Source organism: Vespa crabro, chromosome 12, assembly GCF_910589235.1.
Source record: "Vespa crabro chromosome 12, iyVesCrab1.2, whole genome shotgun sequence".
In the NCBI taxonomy this organism is placed as follows: domain Eukaryota; kingdom Metazoa; phylum Arthropoda; class Insecta; order Hymenoptera; family Vespidae; genus Vespa; species Vespa crabro.
In genome coordinates this window covers 3,535,820-3,553,596 of record NC_060966.1, presented here as the reverse complement: position 1 = coordinate 3,553,596, position 17,777 = coordinate 3,535,820, and the positions used below count along the sequence as shown (strand labels likewise).

The 17,777-nt window shown below is 31.4% G+C and overlaps 1 protein-coding gene across 1 annotated transcript in view; it reads left to right on the top strand.

Moving 5' to 3' along the window:
• The first annotated feature begins 4,911 nt into the window (after positions 1-4,911).
• The window catches only part of LOC124428486, a 19,661-nt gene continuing 6,795 nt past the window's right edge, over positions 4,912-17,777 (top strand). The window contains exons 1-3 of the mRNA XM_046972575.1: positions 4,912-5,218; positions 17,185-17,257; positions 17,353-17,445. Of these exons, the coding sequence (XP_046828531.1) occupies positions 17,209-17,257; positions 17,353-17,445 (142 nt within the window). The 5' untranslated portion in view covers positions 4,912-5,218; positions 17,185-17,208. The remainder of the gene's footprint in view (positions 5,219-17,184; positions 17,258-17,352; positions 17,446-17,777) is intronic.

Sequence of the window (17,777 nt, the reverse complement as noted above, 5' to 3'; positions counted from 1 at the left end):
TACAAAGACACACACACACACACACACACACACACACACACACATATATATATATTAACGCGAAATCGATTCTAACGGGTTGTAATCTCGTACTTCGAAGAAAGAAATGTCCCGTTCGTCGAAGTCGAGATGATATTGGTCAGCCACGTGGCCTCTAATATCTCGTATCAAGTATGTACATCGTAGTATATTCTACCAATCCTCGATGCTCGTTAATGTACAGTAGATATATATATATATATATATATATATATATATATATATATATATGTATATGTACATAAACCGTTAACAGTGAATAGAGGGCCAAAGTCATAGATAGAAAGCGACGACGATTCGGTGGGTGAGGAAGTATGATGGGGGGATGGAAGTGAGGAATGGGTTGGCGATATGGAGAGAAAGAGAGAGAGAGAGAGAGAAAAGAATTGAGGAAGGGATTAAACTCACAAACACGAATTATACTGGACGTGAAAACGTGCAAACACGTACATACGTACGTGAGAGTGAGTATGTAAGTGAGGTTGAAAAAAAAAAAGAGGGAAAAAGAAAGAGAAAGAGAGAGAAGGAGAGAGAGAGAGAGAGAGAAAGAGAGAGAGCTCGCGCGCGAGATTCTCGTCATTAGGTACGTAGCCTCGTTAGGATGAGTTTTTCCAGCGCTAATGAGCTTGCCTGCAGGTTGTCTCCATCGTTACAGAGGGTCCAGAACGTATAGCATTCGCGAGCATGCGCAGTCCGCACACGCCGCCGCCGTCGTCGGACCCTCGTCCATACGCTTGCTTTCTATGACGCCCCCGCATGAATCTGGAGAGAAAGAGAACAAGAGAGAAAGAGAGAGAGAAAGAGAGAGAGAAAGAGAGAGAGAGAAAAAGAGAGAGAGAGAGAAAGAGAGACTGGACACTCGTTTTAATCTAGCCTTGGACGTTGCTGCTCGCGTTCTCCCTCGTCGTCCGCGTCGGCGACGTTAGCGCTATAGCGGTTTGCCGACTTTGGGAAAATTAAAACGCATGTCTCCGTGGATTCAACCACGGACTGTATGGTTATCCTCTTTCTCTCGTCTTTCCGCATTACGCGTTACGTTTCTTCGTTACCCTCATTCCAACGAACGTGATATCATATTCACGTCAACGTTGTATAACGTTGGGACACCACCATCCCCCACCTTCCCCCCTTGCTCACACCCTTTTCTCCTCTCTCGCACTCTGCTCTTTCTCCTCCTCCTCCTCCTTCTCCACAAGCAAGCAAGCAAGTTGACCCCTTTCAACCTCACCTCCTCCTTCGTGTAAGCGAAAAGAGAGAATATCTATCTTGATTAACGTTTCTTTTTTTTTTCTTTTTCTTTTTCTTTTTCTTTTTTTATTTCCTTGTTTGTTTGTTTGTTCGTTCGTTTTTCCTTTTCTTTTTCTATTTCTTTTTCTTTTCCTTTCCCTTCGTTCTTTTTTAATTTGTTAACTTAACGTTACCTTATCCGTGATTCTCTCGCTCCCCCCCGCCCTCACCCTTCTTCATTCGTCTCTCACTCCTTACCAAATCCTCCTTACCAAATCTCTTCCAATGTATGACTGAAATTTTATTATTATTATTATTATTATTATTATATGTACATATTTTTTTTTTCTTAAATGTTTATAAAACGAACGTAGATCGATCTCTGAAATAATTCTTTTTCGAATTATAACACGGAAATAAATAACAAGGGATTATTTGACCGTTCCAATAAAAAAAAAAAAAAGAGAGAGAAACAATTTTTTTAATAATATATATAGATTATTAAATAATTATTTATTCTCAATAATATATATATATACACATATATATCTACATATATATATATATATATATATATCTTCTTAATCTTCGTCCGGATTCGTGCCAAGAATTTATATACCTATACGCCTCTTTCCAACTTGAAATATCTCTCAATGGAGTCATTCGAATTAAAAAGAGTAATTTGAGCAGACGCACAAATTCGACTTCTGGCTCGTTCGATGATCCAAGAGTTATTTTCATTTTATTATATTGTATTTATTTTTTTTTTCTTTTTTTTTTTTTTTTTTTACTTTTTATTATCACTTTTCTTTTTTTCTCTTTCCTATATCTTCCTTATCCTCTCTCTCTCTCTCTCTCTCTCTCTCTATTTCTTTCTGTCTCTCTCTGTCTCTCTCTCCTCCCCCTCTCACTACTTCCGCCTTCCTCCCTTCTTTCAGTAGAAAAAAAATTTTTAAATTTAAAAAGGAATATATATATATATATATGTATATATCTTAATCTTCGTTCGGAATCATGCCAAGAATTTACATACCTATACGTCTTTTCAACTTGAAAGATCTTTCAATGGAAGTCACACGAATTAAGAGAGTAATTCGAGCACGGCCAAATTCAACTTCTGGCTTGTTCGAGAATCCATGGTTATTTTTTTTTTGTTCCTTCTTTGTTTTTTATTCTTTTCCTTTTTATTTTTTCTTCTTACTCCTCCTCTTCCTCTATACCTTTTCAACCACCTATCTCTCTCTCTCTCTCTCTCTCTCTCTCTCTCTCTCTGTTTATCTCTCTCTTTCTTTAACCCCATCCCACCCCATCCTCCCACTTCGCTCGTTCCTTCCCCCCTTTACCCCTACCCCACCCCCTCCCCGCCCATCCGTCCTAACCCAACTCCTTCTCATTCCTCTGTCTTATTTAACACTGTAATCGACTACTCTCAAAGTGTATCTTCCTTCTCTCGGAGTGCCGTACGACGTCGCCATTCATCCCGGTCCGTCGGGATGCTAGACGTGGTTAATTCGCAAATATTTCAACGTGTCTCACGTGTCCCTTTCTGAAAATACGCTACAGCTGCTCGCGTCTTGTCTACACGCTGGGCCACCGACGCTCGACTTTCGAGTTCTCGAAGTTTCTTTCGAAAAAAAAAAAAAAGAAACAAAAAAAGAATTCATTCCTGAATAACACGTTCACTACCTACTTCTACCAATACCACCGTCTCCAACATCATCATCATCATCATCACCATCATCACCACCACTATCATCATCATCATCGCTACCACCACTAACACCACTGCTACCATCATCGCAGCCATTTCCCTCAATCCCTGTCCACCCGACCCTTGTTCCCTTACCTCTTCCTTGCTTACTTCGTTTTGAAAAATCATCGTTCTCTACCAAGACACGCATTTATCTCTAGCTTGGACCAACCACGATTCTAATCCTTTTCCCTCATTATCTTTGTTACAGACGGCTTTGCATTGGGCCGCGAAACATGGCGACGAGAACATCGTCAAAATGATTGCTGGCACGTACAGGGACTACATCAAGGACGTGAACGTAACCACGGTGAATATCTTTGAATATATATTTGATATACATATATATTAAATGTATGTTTTATAATATAAAATTTTTTTTATATCATATATATTACGTTTATAATGGATATGTTTATAATTATTTTTTTGATATGGAATGTTTGATATGAAAAAGAAAATATTTTTATCTTTTTTGTTCTCGGTTCGATTGATTGTTCATTGTCTCATCGCAGAATGGGGTAAGTAGTTTTTAAAAAAATTGAATCATATAAATTATATGATTTATTATATATTTATTATATATTAAAATATATATATATATATGATTTCAATTAATACAATTGAAATTATATATATATATATGATAATATCAATATAATAATTTATTATAATGAATATAATACATTTAATATAATATAATATTTATATATATATATATATATATTTGATCAGTGTGTATGTGTTCCTATTGATATCTCATGTATCTATATTTAATTAAGATCAATTATATGAAAGAGAAGATAAAGTTAAGATAATAATTTAAACTATCTTTATTCAGATACTTGATCAAGATAATTGACGATAATTATTGTCATTTTTCTTTCATTTTTTTTTTTTTTATTCTTTTTTTTCTTGCTAAACAAAGAGTTGTTTAGATAAAACAGAGTCAAGAGTAAAATTATAATTCAATAATAATACAAAAATGATTATTATAATTTTTAATTATCATTTAACGTAAATTAATTTTCTAATCTATTCAGATATTAGACAAATTGTATAGAAATTTACGATATTACAGAAATATTTTCAAAAATAATGAAGAATGATAATAAATAATAAAGATCCTTATGATTCATAATTAGCGAAGTAATAATACCGTTATGATAAAAAAAAAAATAAATAAATAAATAAAAAAGAGAGGGAGAGAGAGAGAGAGAGAGAAAAGAAAAGAAAAGATCAAGAAACCCAAACAAAAAGAACAACAAAACGAAACGAAAGAAAAAAAAAACCATAAAAAGGAATTACTATCTTTCTTTCGTTTATAATGAATTAACAATTAACAAAACGTATTTTCAATTAGATTTGTAAAAAGACATCTCTGTACAATTTCATATCATCACGTGTCTTAATGAGTGAAAATTAAAAACACGTGATAATAATATTTCATCATCGATAAATCAAAAATTAATATAAATATGGCCGACTATTATTGGGGTTAACTATGTGTAAATATTATATCATCCGATATATATATATATATATATATATATATATATATATATATATATATATATATTTATCCATCTATAATTATAAGATAGACATCTGGCATATGATGTTGAGGCGAGGCAAAGATAAAGAAATAAAGAGAGAAAGAGACAGACATAGAGAGAGAGAGAGAGAGAGAGAGAGAGAGAGAGAGAGAGAGAGAGAGAAGAATGATAAAAGCAAAGAAAAAGAAAAGAAAACAAGAAAAAAAGGGGAAAAAAAATAAAATCAACCAAAAAAAAGAAAAGATATAAAAAAGAGGAAAAGGCAGAAAAAAAAGGAAAAAAAAATTGTCGAGGTTACTGTAAAGAAAGAAAGAAAGAAATAAAGATAGAAGGAAGGAAGGAAGGAAGGAAGGAAGGAAGGAAAGAAGGAAGGAAAGAAAGAGTGGTAAGGGCAAACGAAGCGCACAGAGAAGTCCGTAGATAGGATCAGATGTGTGTGGTCCACCGCTTTGCTCTTTATAAGACTTATGTAAGCCAGGATGCGCGAGGGCCAAGAAAGAGAAAGAGAAAGAGAAGCACGGTGACCGTGGGTGTAAGAGAGAGAAAGAGAGAGAGAGAGAGAGAGAGAGAGAGAGAGAACGGTCCATGCTCGTTAGCGGCTCGCGACAAACACCGTAGGGCTGCTGCCGCCGCCATAGGTACATAGGTAGGTGGATACCTACGAGCCCTTTGGTAAGGACAACGTACGATAGTACGGAAAGTTAAACGATTGAATTACCTAAAATGGATTTTATGCTTTTGTCGATCGTATATACGAAAAAAAAAAAAGAAAAAATAAAGAAAAGAAAGAGAAAAGAATAAAAGAAAGGAAGAAAGAAAGGAAAAGAAAAAAAACATTCGTTATTTCGAATTCTTTCTTGTGAAAAGAGATGGGCGTAAAGAGGGGGGCAAGTTAACGATTAAAAAATTCACAATTTCAAAGTTACGAATGGAAAGTAAAAAAAAAAAAAAAAAAAAAAAAAAGAAAAAGATAAATAAAATTCGTTCTACCGATAGGCATGGAATTATGTCGATCCATTGTTTCTTTTCTTTTGGATTTGTATTTTGTTTTCTTTTTCCCTCTTTCTTTTTTTTTTTTCCCCACCCCCGATTATTGTCCTTATCATCACGATAATTGTTCATTTCGCGAATAAAGGAAAAACCGAAAAAAAAAGAGAAAGAGAGAGAGAGAGAGAAAGAGAGAGAAAAGACTAGCATCTTTTCTTCGAGATCTCAAGATTATCGTATATAAATAGTTATCTAGATCGTGTAGGGAGAACTCGTAGATCGCCACTCGTCCAATCGAATGTAAAACGATCTCTCGAAGGAATGGCAAAGCCATTTGTTTTGCACACGCAAGTTAAACGACCGTGCCGACACCCGCACAGCGCACCTCCTTCTCTCCTCTTCTTCTTCTTCCCTTCTTATTCTTCTTCTTCTTCTTCTTCTTCTTCTTCTTCTTCTTCTTCTTTCGTTTTTCATCGTTTTTATTCTTCCTTCTTCTTCGTCTACCTCTTCGTTTCGCGTCTTTGGAGTCTCGGTCAAGGCGCACGCTCGCCTCTCATGTAAATCGGCTAATTCCATCGGCGTACATTAATTATCTCGTTACGTATACAAGCGCACCGTAAGCGACCGTGTGTACGATTTTACTCGGAGTTTCGACTTGGATCGAATGAAGAGAGAAAGAGAGGGAGAGAGAGAGAGAGAGAGAGAGAGAGAGAGGCCGCATTCTCAGTGCCCAATTATCCGAGGGAAGGAGAAATCTTTTTTACCAGGGCTGCATTAACTCCCTTATTCTCTCTTACTCTCTCTCTCTCTTTATCTCTCTCTTTCTCTCTTTATCTCTCTCTTTCTATCTTTACGTCTATCTCTGTCCACTTATCTATCTATCTACCTATCTATCTCTTTCAGTCACTCTTATTTCGTTTTTTTCCGTTCGTTTCTTTTCTTTTTTTTCTTCTTTTTTTTTTCTTTTAGTTTTTCTCTTTACCTCTTTCCTTTTCTATTTTAATCTCGTTTCACGATGCAAAATAATGCTAATAAAAGTTGCAAAACAGTATGGTCAATTTGTTAAAACATTATCGTACCTCGCTTACCGTCGCTACGAAACGAGTTTTTTATATGAGAAAAAGAAAGTTTTTGATATTTTTCAAGTTATACTATTTACACTATTTACATTATACTATATTTACTATTTACATTATATTATATATATATATATATATATATATATATATATATATGTATGTATGTGTATGTTTGTATGTGTATATTTTTATGTATATATATATATAATAATTTATATACAGTATATAATGAATTATGTAAATATATGTGTGTGTGTATATATGTTTGTGTATGTATAAGTTAAAAGATATATATATATATATATATATATATATATATATATATATATATATATATAATTCATATTTAATAAAGATAAAAAATTTCGAGTGTAAGTGAATAGATAGAGATTATTGAACATTGTGATACCATCTTTAATACAAAATTTATATCCTGATAAACATTATAGTTATACACACACATATTTATGTATGTTAGTATATATGTATGTATGTTTAGTTCAATCACAATGACTAAAACCATCGTAGAGTCATCGATAATGACAGTTATGTTGTCCACTGATGAAACTTATTTTACCGTGATACAAGGATCAAGATTACTCGTGGGCTCGTTGAGATCGACACTTTGTGATCGACGATGATTGGATGATAAAAGCTAACGCATTTTCCTCGTGTATACGATAATAACGACGACGACAACAACGACGACGATGATGACAACGATGATGATAACGATAATGGATAATGATAATGATAATGATAATGACGATAATAATGATGATGATGATCTTTCGGAAATTATATTTCTTTTCTTACTGAAATTTTCAAGATCATTTTAATGTCAATAAAACATCGATGATCTTGAAAAATTGAAAAAAATTGTGTATCAATCAAGATATTAATTGTTTTTGTATTAAAATGTCTTTTCCTTTGACATTTCTTTGTCTAATGGAAAATAATGAAGATAATTGAAAAATGTATCGATTAATTAGGATTAATTTCGATTAAATTGAAAATTCGAAAGAAAATGACGTTAAAAAAATTCAATGAAAATATCGAATTCATTCGATCAAATAATTTCTTACATTTGACGATTAATATTCGTATGATCGATAACAATGAGGATAATAGAAGAATTAAGAAAAATATATCGATTAATTGGAAATATCATCGACGATCTTGAAAACTCAAAAAAAGAAAAAAAAAAAGAGGAAAAAGTAATGACATTAAAAAAAAATAAGTTGTATTAATCAAAATAATAAAATACTTTGAATTAAAAAATGTCTTCCGTTCGACATTTTTTTCGTACGATTAAGAAATAAATATAGATAATAAAATAATTAAGATAAATATATCGTTTGATTAGGAAAAAAAACATCGACGCCATTGAATACTCGTAAAAAAAAAATGAATCAAAATATCGAACAATTTCTTCCGTTTGGCGATTACATTCGTACAATCAAGAACGTTAATTCGTACGAATATAATAAAATAATTAAAAAAAAAATCTGTTAATAAGAAAAAACATTGATGCCATGAAAAATTCGTAAAAAAAAAAAGGAAATCAAAATATTAAACACATTTGATCGAACAATTTCTTTCATTTGACGATTACATTCGTACAATCAAGAGCGTTAATTCGTACGAATATAATAAAATAATTAAAAAAAAAAAATCTATTAATAAGGAAAAACATCGATGCCATGAAAAATTCGTAAAAAAAAAAGTGAATCAAAATATCGAACAATTTATTCCGTTTGACGATTACATTCGTACAATCAAGAACGTTAATTCGTACGAATATAATAAAATAATTAAAAAAAAAAATCTATTAATAAGGAAAAACATTGATGCCATGAAAAATTCGTAAAAAAAAAAAAAGGAATCAAAATATTAAACACATTTGATCGAACAATTTCTTTCATTTGACGATTACATTCGTACAATCAAGAACATTAATTCGTACAAATATAATAAAATAATTAAAAAAAAAAAAAAATCTATTAATAAGGAAAGACATCGATGCCATGAAAAACTCGAAAAAAAAAAGTGAATCAAAATATTTGATCGAACAATTTCTTTCATTTGACGATTACATTCGTACGATCAAGAAAAATGAATATAATTAATGTATTTCGTATTAGATTTAAGATATCATCATTACAACATATATTTAGCATATTTGTGAGTGACAGGATATCCGTGTATTCGTGTATACGAGGCAGTAAGCAACTAATCCAGGACCCGAATGAACTTATCCTCGGTTTGCCGCAGTTCCTTTTTCTCTTCCGACGGCTTTGGTAACAGACGGTAGACCGTGCCGCAAAACGTAATCTGTCAGCAGCGTCGCGTCACGGCCGCCTCCAACGGCAGTCGCACTTTTCTGTACGGCTTATCCGTAGCTCTTCGTTACCCGAGCTCTTCGTTAATCCCTCGACAAAAAAAGAGGGTCGATGGGGAAAAAAACAAAGAAAGAAAAAAAAAAGAAAAAAGAAAGGAAGAAAGAACGATAGAATCCAATCTTTCACGATCCAAGAACATAAATTGAACGTTTGTTTCGAGCAAATTTCATTCTTTTGCTTATAACTTCAGATTTAAAACTTTTTAACATCACGATAAATCGAAATGGTATTTCGAGATTATTGCTAATTATTAACATGAAAAATATAATTCGTACTAACGTAATTCTTATTTGATTTTGTTAATTTAATGTATGTTATTATTGTTTTAAATTAACTGGTATAATAGTTGTATGGTAATAGTTGTGTAATGGTCAATGACGTTTTAAAATTTAAACAAAATATTTCTAATGATTAACATGGAATATATTATTCGTATTAACATACTGCTAATTGCTATCTGTTAATATGATGATTGTTATTATTATTAAAAATTATCAAAAAAAAATAAAAATATTGAATGAAATTTCCAAATTTCGATCAAGATATTTAACATGGGAGATATTAATCGTATTAATATATTACTGATTTTTATCTGTTAATTTAATGATTGTTATTATTATTAAAAATTATCAGAAAAAGAAGAATATTAAATGGTTAACGAAATTTCCAAATTTCGATAAAGATATTTCTAATTATTAATATGGGAAATATTATTCGTATTAACATACTGCTAATTGCTATCTGTTAATATGATGATTGTTATTATTATTAAAAATTATCAGAAAAAGAAAAATATTAAATGGTCAACGAAATTTCAAAATTTCGATCAAGATATTGCTAATTATTAACATGGGAGATATTAATTGTATTAACATATTACTGATTTTTATCTGTTAATTTAATGATTGTTATTATTATTAAAAATTATCAGAAAAAGAAAATTATTAAGTGGTCAAAGATATATTTAAATTTCGATCAAGATATTGCTAATTATTAACATGAGAGATATTAATCGTATTAACATATTACTGATTTTTATCTGTTAATTTAATGATTGTTATTATTATTAAGAATTATCAAAAAAAGAAAATTATTAAATGATCAACGATATATTTAAATTTCGATCAAGATATTGCCAATTATTAATATGGAAGATATTATTTGTATTAACATATTGTTTATTGGTTTATCTTAATTTAATGATATTATTATTCTAAATTATCTGTTATATTAATTATGAAATGATCTCATGAAGTTATCTGATATATTATGAATAATATTAGTAATATAAATTCTTATTAAAATATTTTATTACTAATCATAGTCGATAGATAGCCATTTTTTTCTGTCAAGTATTTTTCATTTATTACTTTTAGTATGTTAATTATTAATCGTTGTTCTTATTATTAGAAATTATCAAGGAAAAATAAAAAACGTTAAACGTTCAATGATATCTTGATATTTGGAGCAAAATATTGTTAATGATTTTAACATGAGAGAAATTATTCGTATTAACGTACTGCTTATTAGATTTCCGTTAATTTATTGATTATAATATTATTATAATTATTCTAATTATTATATCGTTATTATAAATTATCAAATACGATAATTGTAGGATAATAATTTTGAAATGATCAATGATATTTTAAAATTTTGACGAAAATATTACTAATGATTAACATGAGAAATATAATTCGTATTAGTGCTTATTAGATTTCTATTTATTTAATGATTGTTATTATTATTAGAAATTATTAGGAAAAGAAAAAAAAAAAGAAAAAATATTAAACGTTCAATGATATCTTAAAATTTCAAGCAAAATATTTTGAATGATTAACACGTAAGATATAATTCATATTTGTATATCGTTTTATTCCTAATCACATACAGTAATTAACAACTTTTGTTTCTCCCCCTTATCAAATATTTTCAATTTATTTTTTGTTTATCATTAATTAATGGATTGTACAATACTGCACATCCAATATTTGCTTATAAAACATTTCAACGTTATCGTACAATCCTTAGGAAAATAAAAACAATTCAATAATTAAAATCCAATAACAATCGAAAGTATTGTATAATGAAAAACATGAAAATGTTAACCCATTTCTATATCGATCCCTTTTCTATCGAATATATATTCTATTCATAAAGAAATTATTTTCTATCATTCGAATAATCAAAATCGTTTAGAAATCGCGTACGTATATATTAGTTCGAAAAAATTCTCGTTATATCGAATCATCTTTAATAGTACAACGTTATCACGATAAAAGTAATAAATTAAATTCAATATTCTCAAGGTTTTCGGGTGCACCGAAGCGTACGAGGAAAAGAAAAAGAAGGACAAGTAGAAAAGAGAAAAAAGAAAGAAGGAAAGAAAAAGGAAAAAAAGAAGAAAAATAGGCGTATGAAATAGAGAAAGAGAGAGAAAGAGAGAGAGAGAGAGAGAGAGAGAGAGAGAGAGAGATAGTGAGTTGGAATAGAAGGAGGGAAGGTGAAGGGTCAGACACGATCTCGATGGATAGAGAAAGGATCGGAAATGCGTATAACATGCGAGCCATGGAGAAAAGCAATGGACTCCTTCTTTTATCGTTTCAACGTTCTCTCCGTTTCTCGACGATCGCACACTTTCGCTATTCCAAAGCATGCATATCTTATTCGAGGATTTAGCTCTCGAGTGCGCGACCTTATACAAAAGACAAAAAGAGAGAGAGAGAGAGAGAGAGAGAGAGAGAGAGTGAGAGAGAGAGAGAGAGAGAGAGAAAAAGGAGAATAGAAACTAAGGGAAACTAAACAAAAAGAGAAAGAGATAGAGGGAGAAAGAGAGAGAGAGAGAGAGGTTCATAAGAATAGATAAGAAAAGAAAGAGAAGAGAAAGGTAGGTAAGCCATGGCAGAGACAATGAGGAATTAATGGTACACCATTATGGATATCACTTCGAGCGTGCGAAATCGCATTTCCGCGACAAGCGTACGATCCGCAAGAACCTTATGCGCCGTTTTACGCTTCGCTACGCGTTAACGAGTCCGAACTGATTGAAATGGCGAACGTCTATACGAGGAAGGACGATCGTTTGTTTTCTTTTTTCATTGACATGCTTTCTCTCCATCTCCATCTCTCTTTCTCTCTCTCTCTCTCTCTCTTTCTTTTACACTGTGTTTATGACAGAAGAAAAAAAGAAAAAGAAGATATTTACACAGATATGTACAAATATACGCAATATGAACAAGTTCCTTGTGGATTTACATGTGACGAAGAAAATTTATTTATGTGTATATATATATATATATATTTTGATATTTATATTTATATGTATAATAAATTAATACAAGTATAGTACTGTCTTGTTAAATATATAAATTTAAGAAAAAAAATCAATAGGTACTATGTATGCACATACATACATACATACATACATACATATATATATATATATAGATACTTATGTACAAAACGAAAAACATATGTCGAATGGATAAAGATAGAAAGGCTTCTAACATACATACATACATACATATAAAACGATCGATCCTATCAACAACGATAAGGACGTTTACATTCGCACCTGACGAATATTTTTCTTCTTTTCTTTTTTTTTGTTCTTCCTCCTTTTTTTTTCCTTTTTTTTTCTATATGATTCATGTGGAATAATATGTAAATCTCGTTTGCACGATGTAGGGAAAAGAAATGAAAAGAAGAAGAAAAAAAAAAGGGATGGAAGAGGGGATGGAGGGGGATGAAACGAAAAAAAGAGAAAAGAAGAAGGATAAATAAAAGCGAGCAAGCAAAAAAGAAAGCAAACAAACAAAAAAAAAAGGAAAATGATATAAAGGAGATACGATAATGAATTTCGAATGAAATAGAGACAACGCGTCATGTAGTATTATATACTTCTTTCGCACGATCAACCTCGATCAAATTTGAAAATGTTCTCTCTCTCTCTCTCTCTCTTTCTCTTTCTTTCTTTCTTTTCTCTTACACGACAGCGTATCGAGACAACGATATCTCGCAATTAGTAATCATTTCGAGAGGCAGGTGAGGGAATTTACTTTTCCTTCGCTCGTCAGGAGGAAACAGCTGCTCCCGTTGGCCGCGCTCGATCTTACGTTTTACCGGGATAATATTAACGTGGTATGTGGATTCGATCGTACTCAGCGATCGAACAGGACGCATACCGGTACCAGGATAGGTACCGTGTGCATCCGGTACTGTCTACAAATTAATAATTCAACATCGAGACAGCCAACGAGAGAGAGAAAGAGAGAAATAGAGAGAGAGAGAAAATGTACGATCGTTATCTCTTAAATAATTTACGAAAACCTTGCCTGAGGAACTCGTATGAACGGACGTTTAAATGATCTTCTTTTACGATTAATATTGATACATTTAACGAAATTTAAAATCTACGATCTTAGATCTTGCCTTATCGTTTTATTATCGTATTTTTCTTTTTCTTTTTTTCTTTTCATTTGTATCGATCAATCGAATCTCTTTTTTTCTCGTTTTCTTGTTTTTCTTCTTTCTTCCCGTTTTCTCTTTTTTTTTTTTTTTTTTTTTTTTTTGTAAATTTCTAGAGTAAAATATCGATCGATCGATCTTCGATGAAATTTCATGAAATTTTCATCTTGGATTTCGTAAGAAAGAGAGAAAAAGAGAGAGAGAGAGAGAGAGAGAGTGAGAGTTTTCATCTCGTTTCACTTTCTCATCTTGTTCGTCCTTTTTTATCTATATTTGATCAATCGTTGAGAATCTTTTGTTTTTTCTTGCTTACTTTCATTATCTTTTTATTTTCTTCTCGTTTCTTTTTCTTTTCCTCGTTTTTAAATTTCAAGGATAAAGGATGACGATTAATGATTAATACATATTTCATGAAACTTTCATCTTCGATGTCTCATTCATTTTTATCGTTTATATTTTATCATCTCGTTCCTTCTTTTTATCTCTGTATCGATCGATCGTTGTATCTTTTCCTTTTTTTTTTCTTTCTCTCTCTCTCTCTCTCTCTCTCTATCTCTCTCTTTCTCTTTCGTTTTTCAATTGCGAGAATAAAAGATGACGATGAAACGAATAAATAGATTTCTAATGTCGTAAATTATTATCTTTATGCAACTCGCAGTTCTTATTCATTCACTGTTTTTCCATAATTTCAATTCATTCATCTTTTTCTTTGCACCGATCTAATCGGCATCATGTAAATTGCATTTTTTTTTAATTTCTTCTCTTTAAATGTCGACGAATTAATAAAACATGTATAATAACGATAATAGGTGATGATTAAATGATGAACAATTTCAACAAATATTATCGGACTATATGAAATATTTTTATCTTTTCATTTTTCTTTCATCTTATTCGTTTTCTCCGTCCTATCTTTGACATGGAACGATCGATAATAACGAAAGTTTCAATTTCACAAATCCATCCTCATAAAATTACAAATGAATAAATGAAGTAAAAATCAAAGATAAAAAATAACGACGAATATTATTAGTTTTATCGTCTCACTGATTTCATACTATTCCAATTTCGTCCCTTTTGTACGATACCAAAATCGATATCCCATATAATATTTCGAATGAAAATTTTAAAGAAATTTAAAAAATCCTTTTCAAAAGGATCGAATGATATTAATGGATACGTGACGAGCGAATTAAAACGATTTTAATGGATATCAACAAATTTTTAATTTATCAATTACGTAATTTCAATTGTTTCGTCGTTTAATCATACTCGTTTTTTTTTTCTTTTCTTTTCTTTTCTTTATTCTCTCCCCTGTACAATTTGGCAATCGGCATCGTGTAAATTTCAATTTCTCGAATCTTTTTCAAAGGACTCGAGAAAGATTAATAAAATAAAATTCGAGGATAAGGGACGGGTGACAAACGTGCTTGCCTATAACATCAGGCAACGTTTCATTGTAATCAAAGTCAGAAACGTACCGCACCCCTTTTTGTTCGAACCCTTCTCGCACTGGAGTGAAACCGAAAGAGAGAGAGAGAGAGAGAGAGAGAGAGAAAGAGAGAAAGATATACACATAGATAGATAGATAGAGTGAGAAAGAGAGAAAGAGAGAGAGAGAGAGGTCGTTCGGACGAACATCGGCTCTAATTTATTTCACTTTAAAATCCCCGCGTATATAGGTAGACGAGAGAGTCACGAGTCGCATATACACATCCATACTATACATATATATATATATATATATATATATGTATATGTATATATAGAAAGAGAGAGAGAGAGAGAGAGAAAGAGAATAGAAAATGTTACGATGAAAAGAGAAAGAAGGGGTGGATCTTTCGCGTCACCCTTTTTTGACTCCAATAGCATGCGACACGTGTGTCCTCGCGACAAGTGGCTCGACACCCTCTAGTCACCCCTTTTTCTATACCTACATGTTCACGTACATACATATATATATGTATATATATATATATATATATTTATACATGTATCAGTGTATATACGGATAACTCAGTGAAAGATCTTTTTCCCTTCTTTTTATACTTTCGACAATATTTTAAAGTAGCATTGTCCTAGCAGGAGAGTCACGGAAAGCTTCGAGACAATATCGTGCCACACCCCGAGACATTCCACTATTCTCTCTCTCTCTCTCTCTCTCTCTCTATTTCTCTCTCTCTCTCTCTCTTTTCTCATCCAACATGATCTTCCTTCACCTTCTTTTCCTCCTCCTCCTTCTCCTTCTCCTCCTTCTCCTTCTCCTCCTCCTTCTTTTCCTCCTCCTTCTCCTCCCTACTTCTCGCGACATTCTTCGGGAACAGGACAGCTGCCGGCCACCAATATCACGCACGCGTATATCATCTCGCGCGCGCGTTTCAAGATTTTCAATTTTAATATTTTTCTACAATGGGACTGCCTTTACGAGCAGCTAAATCATAACTTCCCCTCTTTTCTCTCTCTCTCGTTCTCGTTCTCTCTCTCTCTCTCTCTCTCTCTCTCTCTCTCTCTCTCTCTCTCTCTCTCTGTTTCTCTTTATCTCTCTTTTCTCATTTTTCACGAAGTTTCAAACGTTACTCGAACGATAGAAACTCGTATGTCACATATTTCGTTCCTGCATATTTCGTGTTTCGAAGAGATTCAAACAGAGTGAATCATATTATAGGCCAGAGACAAGTGTGCAAACTCGGCTACCGTTCGATCAATTGTACCCTTTTATACTATATACTTTTTTCTTTCTCTTTTTATTCTTTTTTATTTCTTTCTTTCCTTTTATCTTTTTTTTTTTTGTTTGTTTCGTTTTGTTTCGTTGTATTTTCTTTCGTTCTCTCTCTTTTCTTTTTTTTATTGTTTGGTCTTCTTTAACGTCATGTAACTTTGAAGTCACGTGCTTATTAATGTTTTTATTTGTTTCGTCTTCTTTATTTTTTTTTTTTTTTCTTGAGTTCCATCTTGTTTCATAAGATTCGAAAAATAAGATCAAAGAAGAATGAAAAAAAAATAAAAAAAAAAAAAAATAAGGAATTTTTCGATAATATGATTATGTTGATATAATTTAAGTTAACATTTTCATTTCGATATTGTAATATCGATACTGAATTAATCGATACTTTAATATCTGAGATCTTTCATGGTTTCTTTTTTTTTTTGTACTATGTATGAATTATATTTATTACATAATACAATTATGTAATAAATTTATCTTTATCAATTATGTAATAGAATTATATTTATCATTGAACTAATATAAGTAATACTATAACTCTTTCATATGATATGTGACATACGTAGATTACAAAAAGATCTGTGTACGTAATCAAATCGAAACGGAAAAAATTTTTCCTACCTACCAAATGAAACATCCAGAAACAATATTTTAATTTTATTATTAATTTTTTCGTTTTTTTTCTTTTTTTGGTTTCCTTTTGCAATTTGTTATACTCCCTTTCCAAAGATAAAAAAAAAAAAAAGAAAAAGAAAGAAATTATCCAAAATATTCCGAGAACGCGTGTGACCCCACTTGAACTCATAAATTTTATCTCTTTTTTACATTCCGAGAACTCTGAAATATTTGTTCGAAGAAATAAAAAAGAAAAGAAAAAAGAGAGAGAGAGAGAGAAAAGAACAGATTTCCATAATAACATAAAGTAAAAGAGAAAAAAAAATCTATTTTTCAGGGTTACACGCCTCTCCATATAGCGATGCAATTCGATCACGAAAACGTTTTCAACTTGCTGGTACAAGTATACGGTAGTGTATAACCAATTAATTCGATCTAACATTCTAATTATTTCAAAATTGCGAGAAAGAAAGAATGGAATGATTTCACAATGTCTGTACTTTAGGTGCGAATCAAGAGATACGTGATTACAGTGGTAAGAAAGCCAGACAGTATTTAGTTTCTCAAGAGGCAGCAGTTAGCCAGGACACCTTCCGCAGTAAGTGAACGATATATTTATGTTTTTTATTTTTTTTTATTCTCTTTTTTTTATTTTTTTTTTTTTTTTTTTTATTTTTTTTGATAAAGAACGCTTTCAATAAAACGTATCCGAACATATCTGAACACGTTTCGACCGCTGCCTTTTAAATCGAATAACGCGAAGGACAATTCGATTCTCATTTTTAAAATTTTTAAGATCGTTTATTTGTCTTAAAAGAAAAAAATATGTTATATAGTTATAACCGTGTTCGATCGATTCTACGTGATATCACAAAATATTCCATGAAAATCCTTTATCCTAATCACCTCTAAAATCTCCCAAAAACTCCT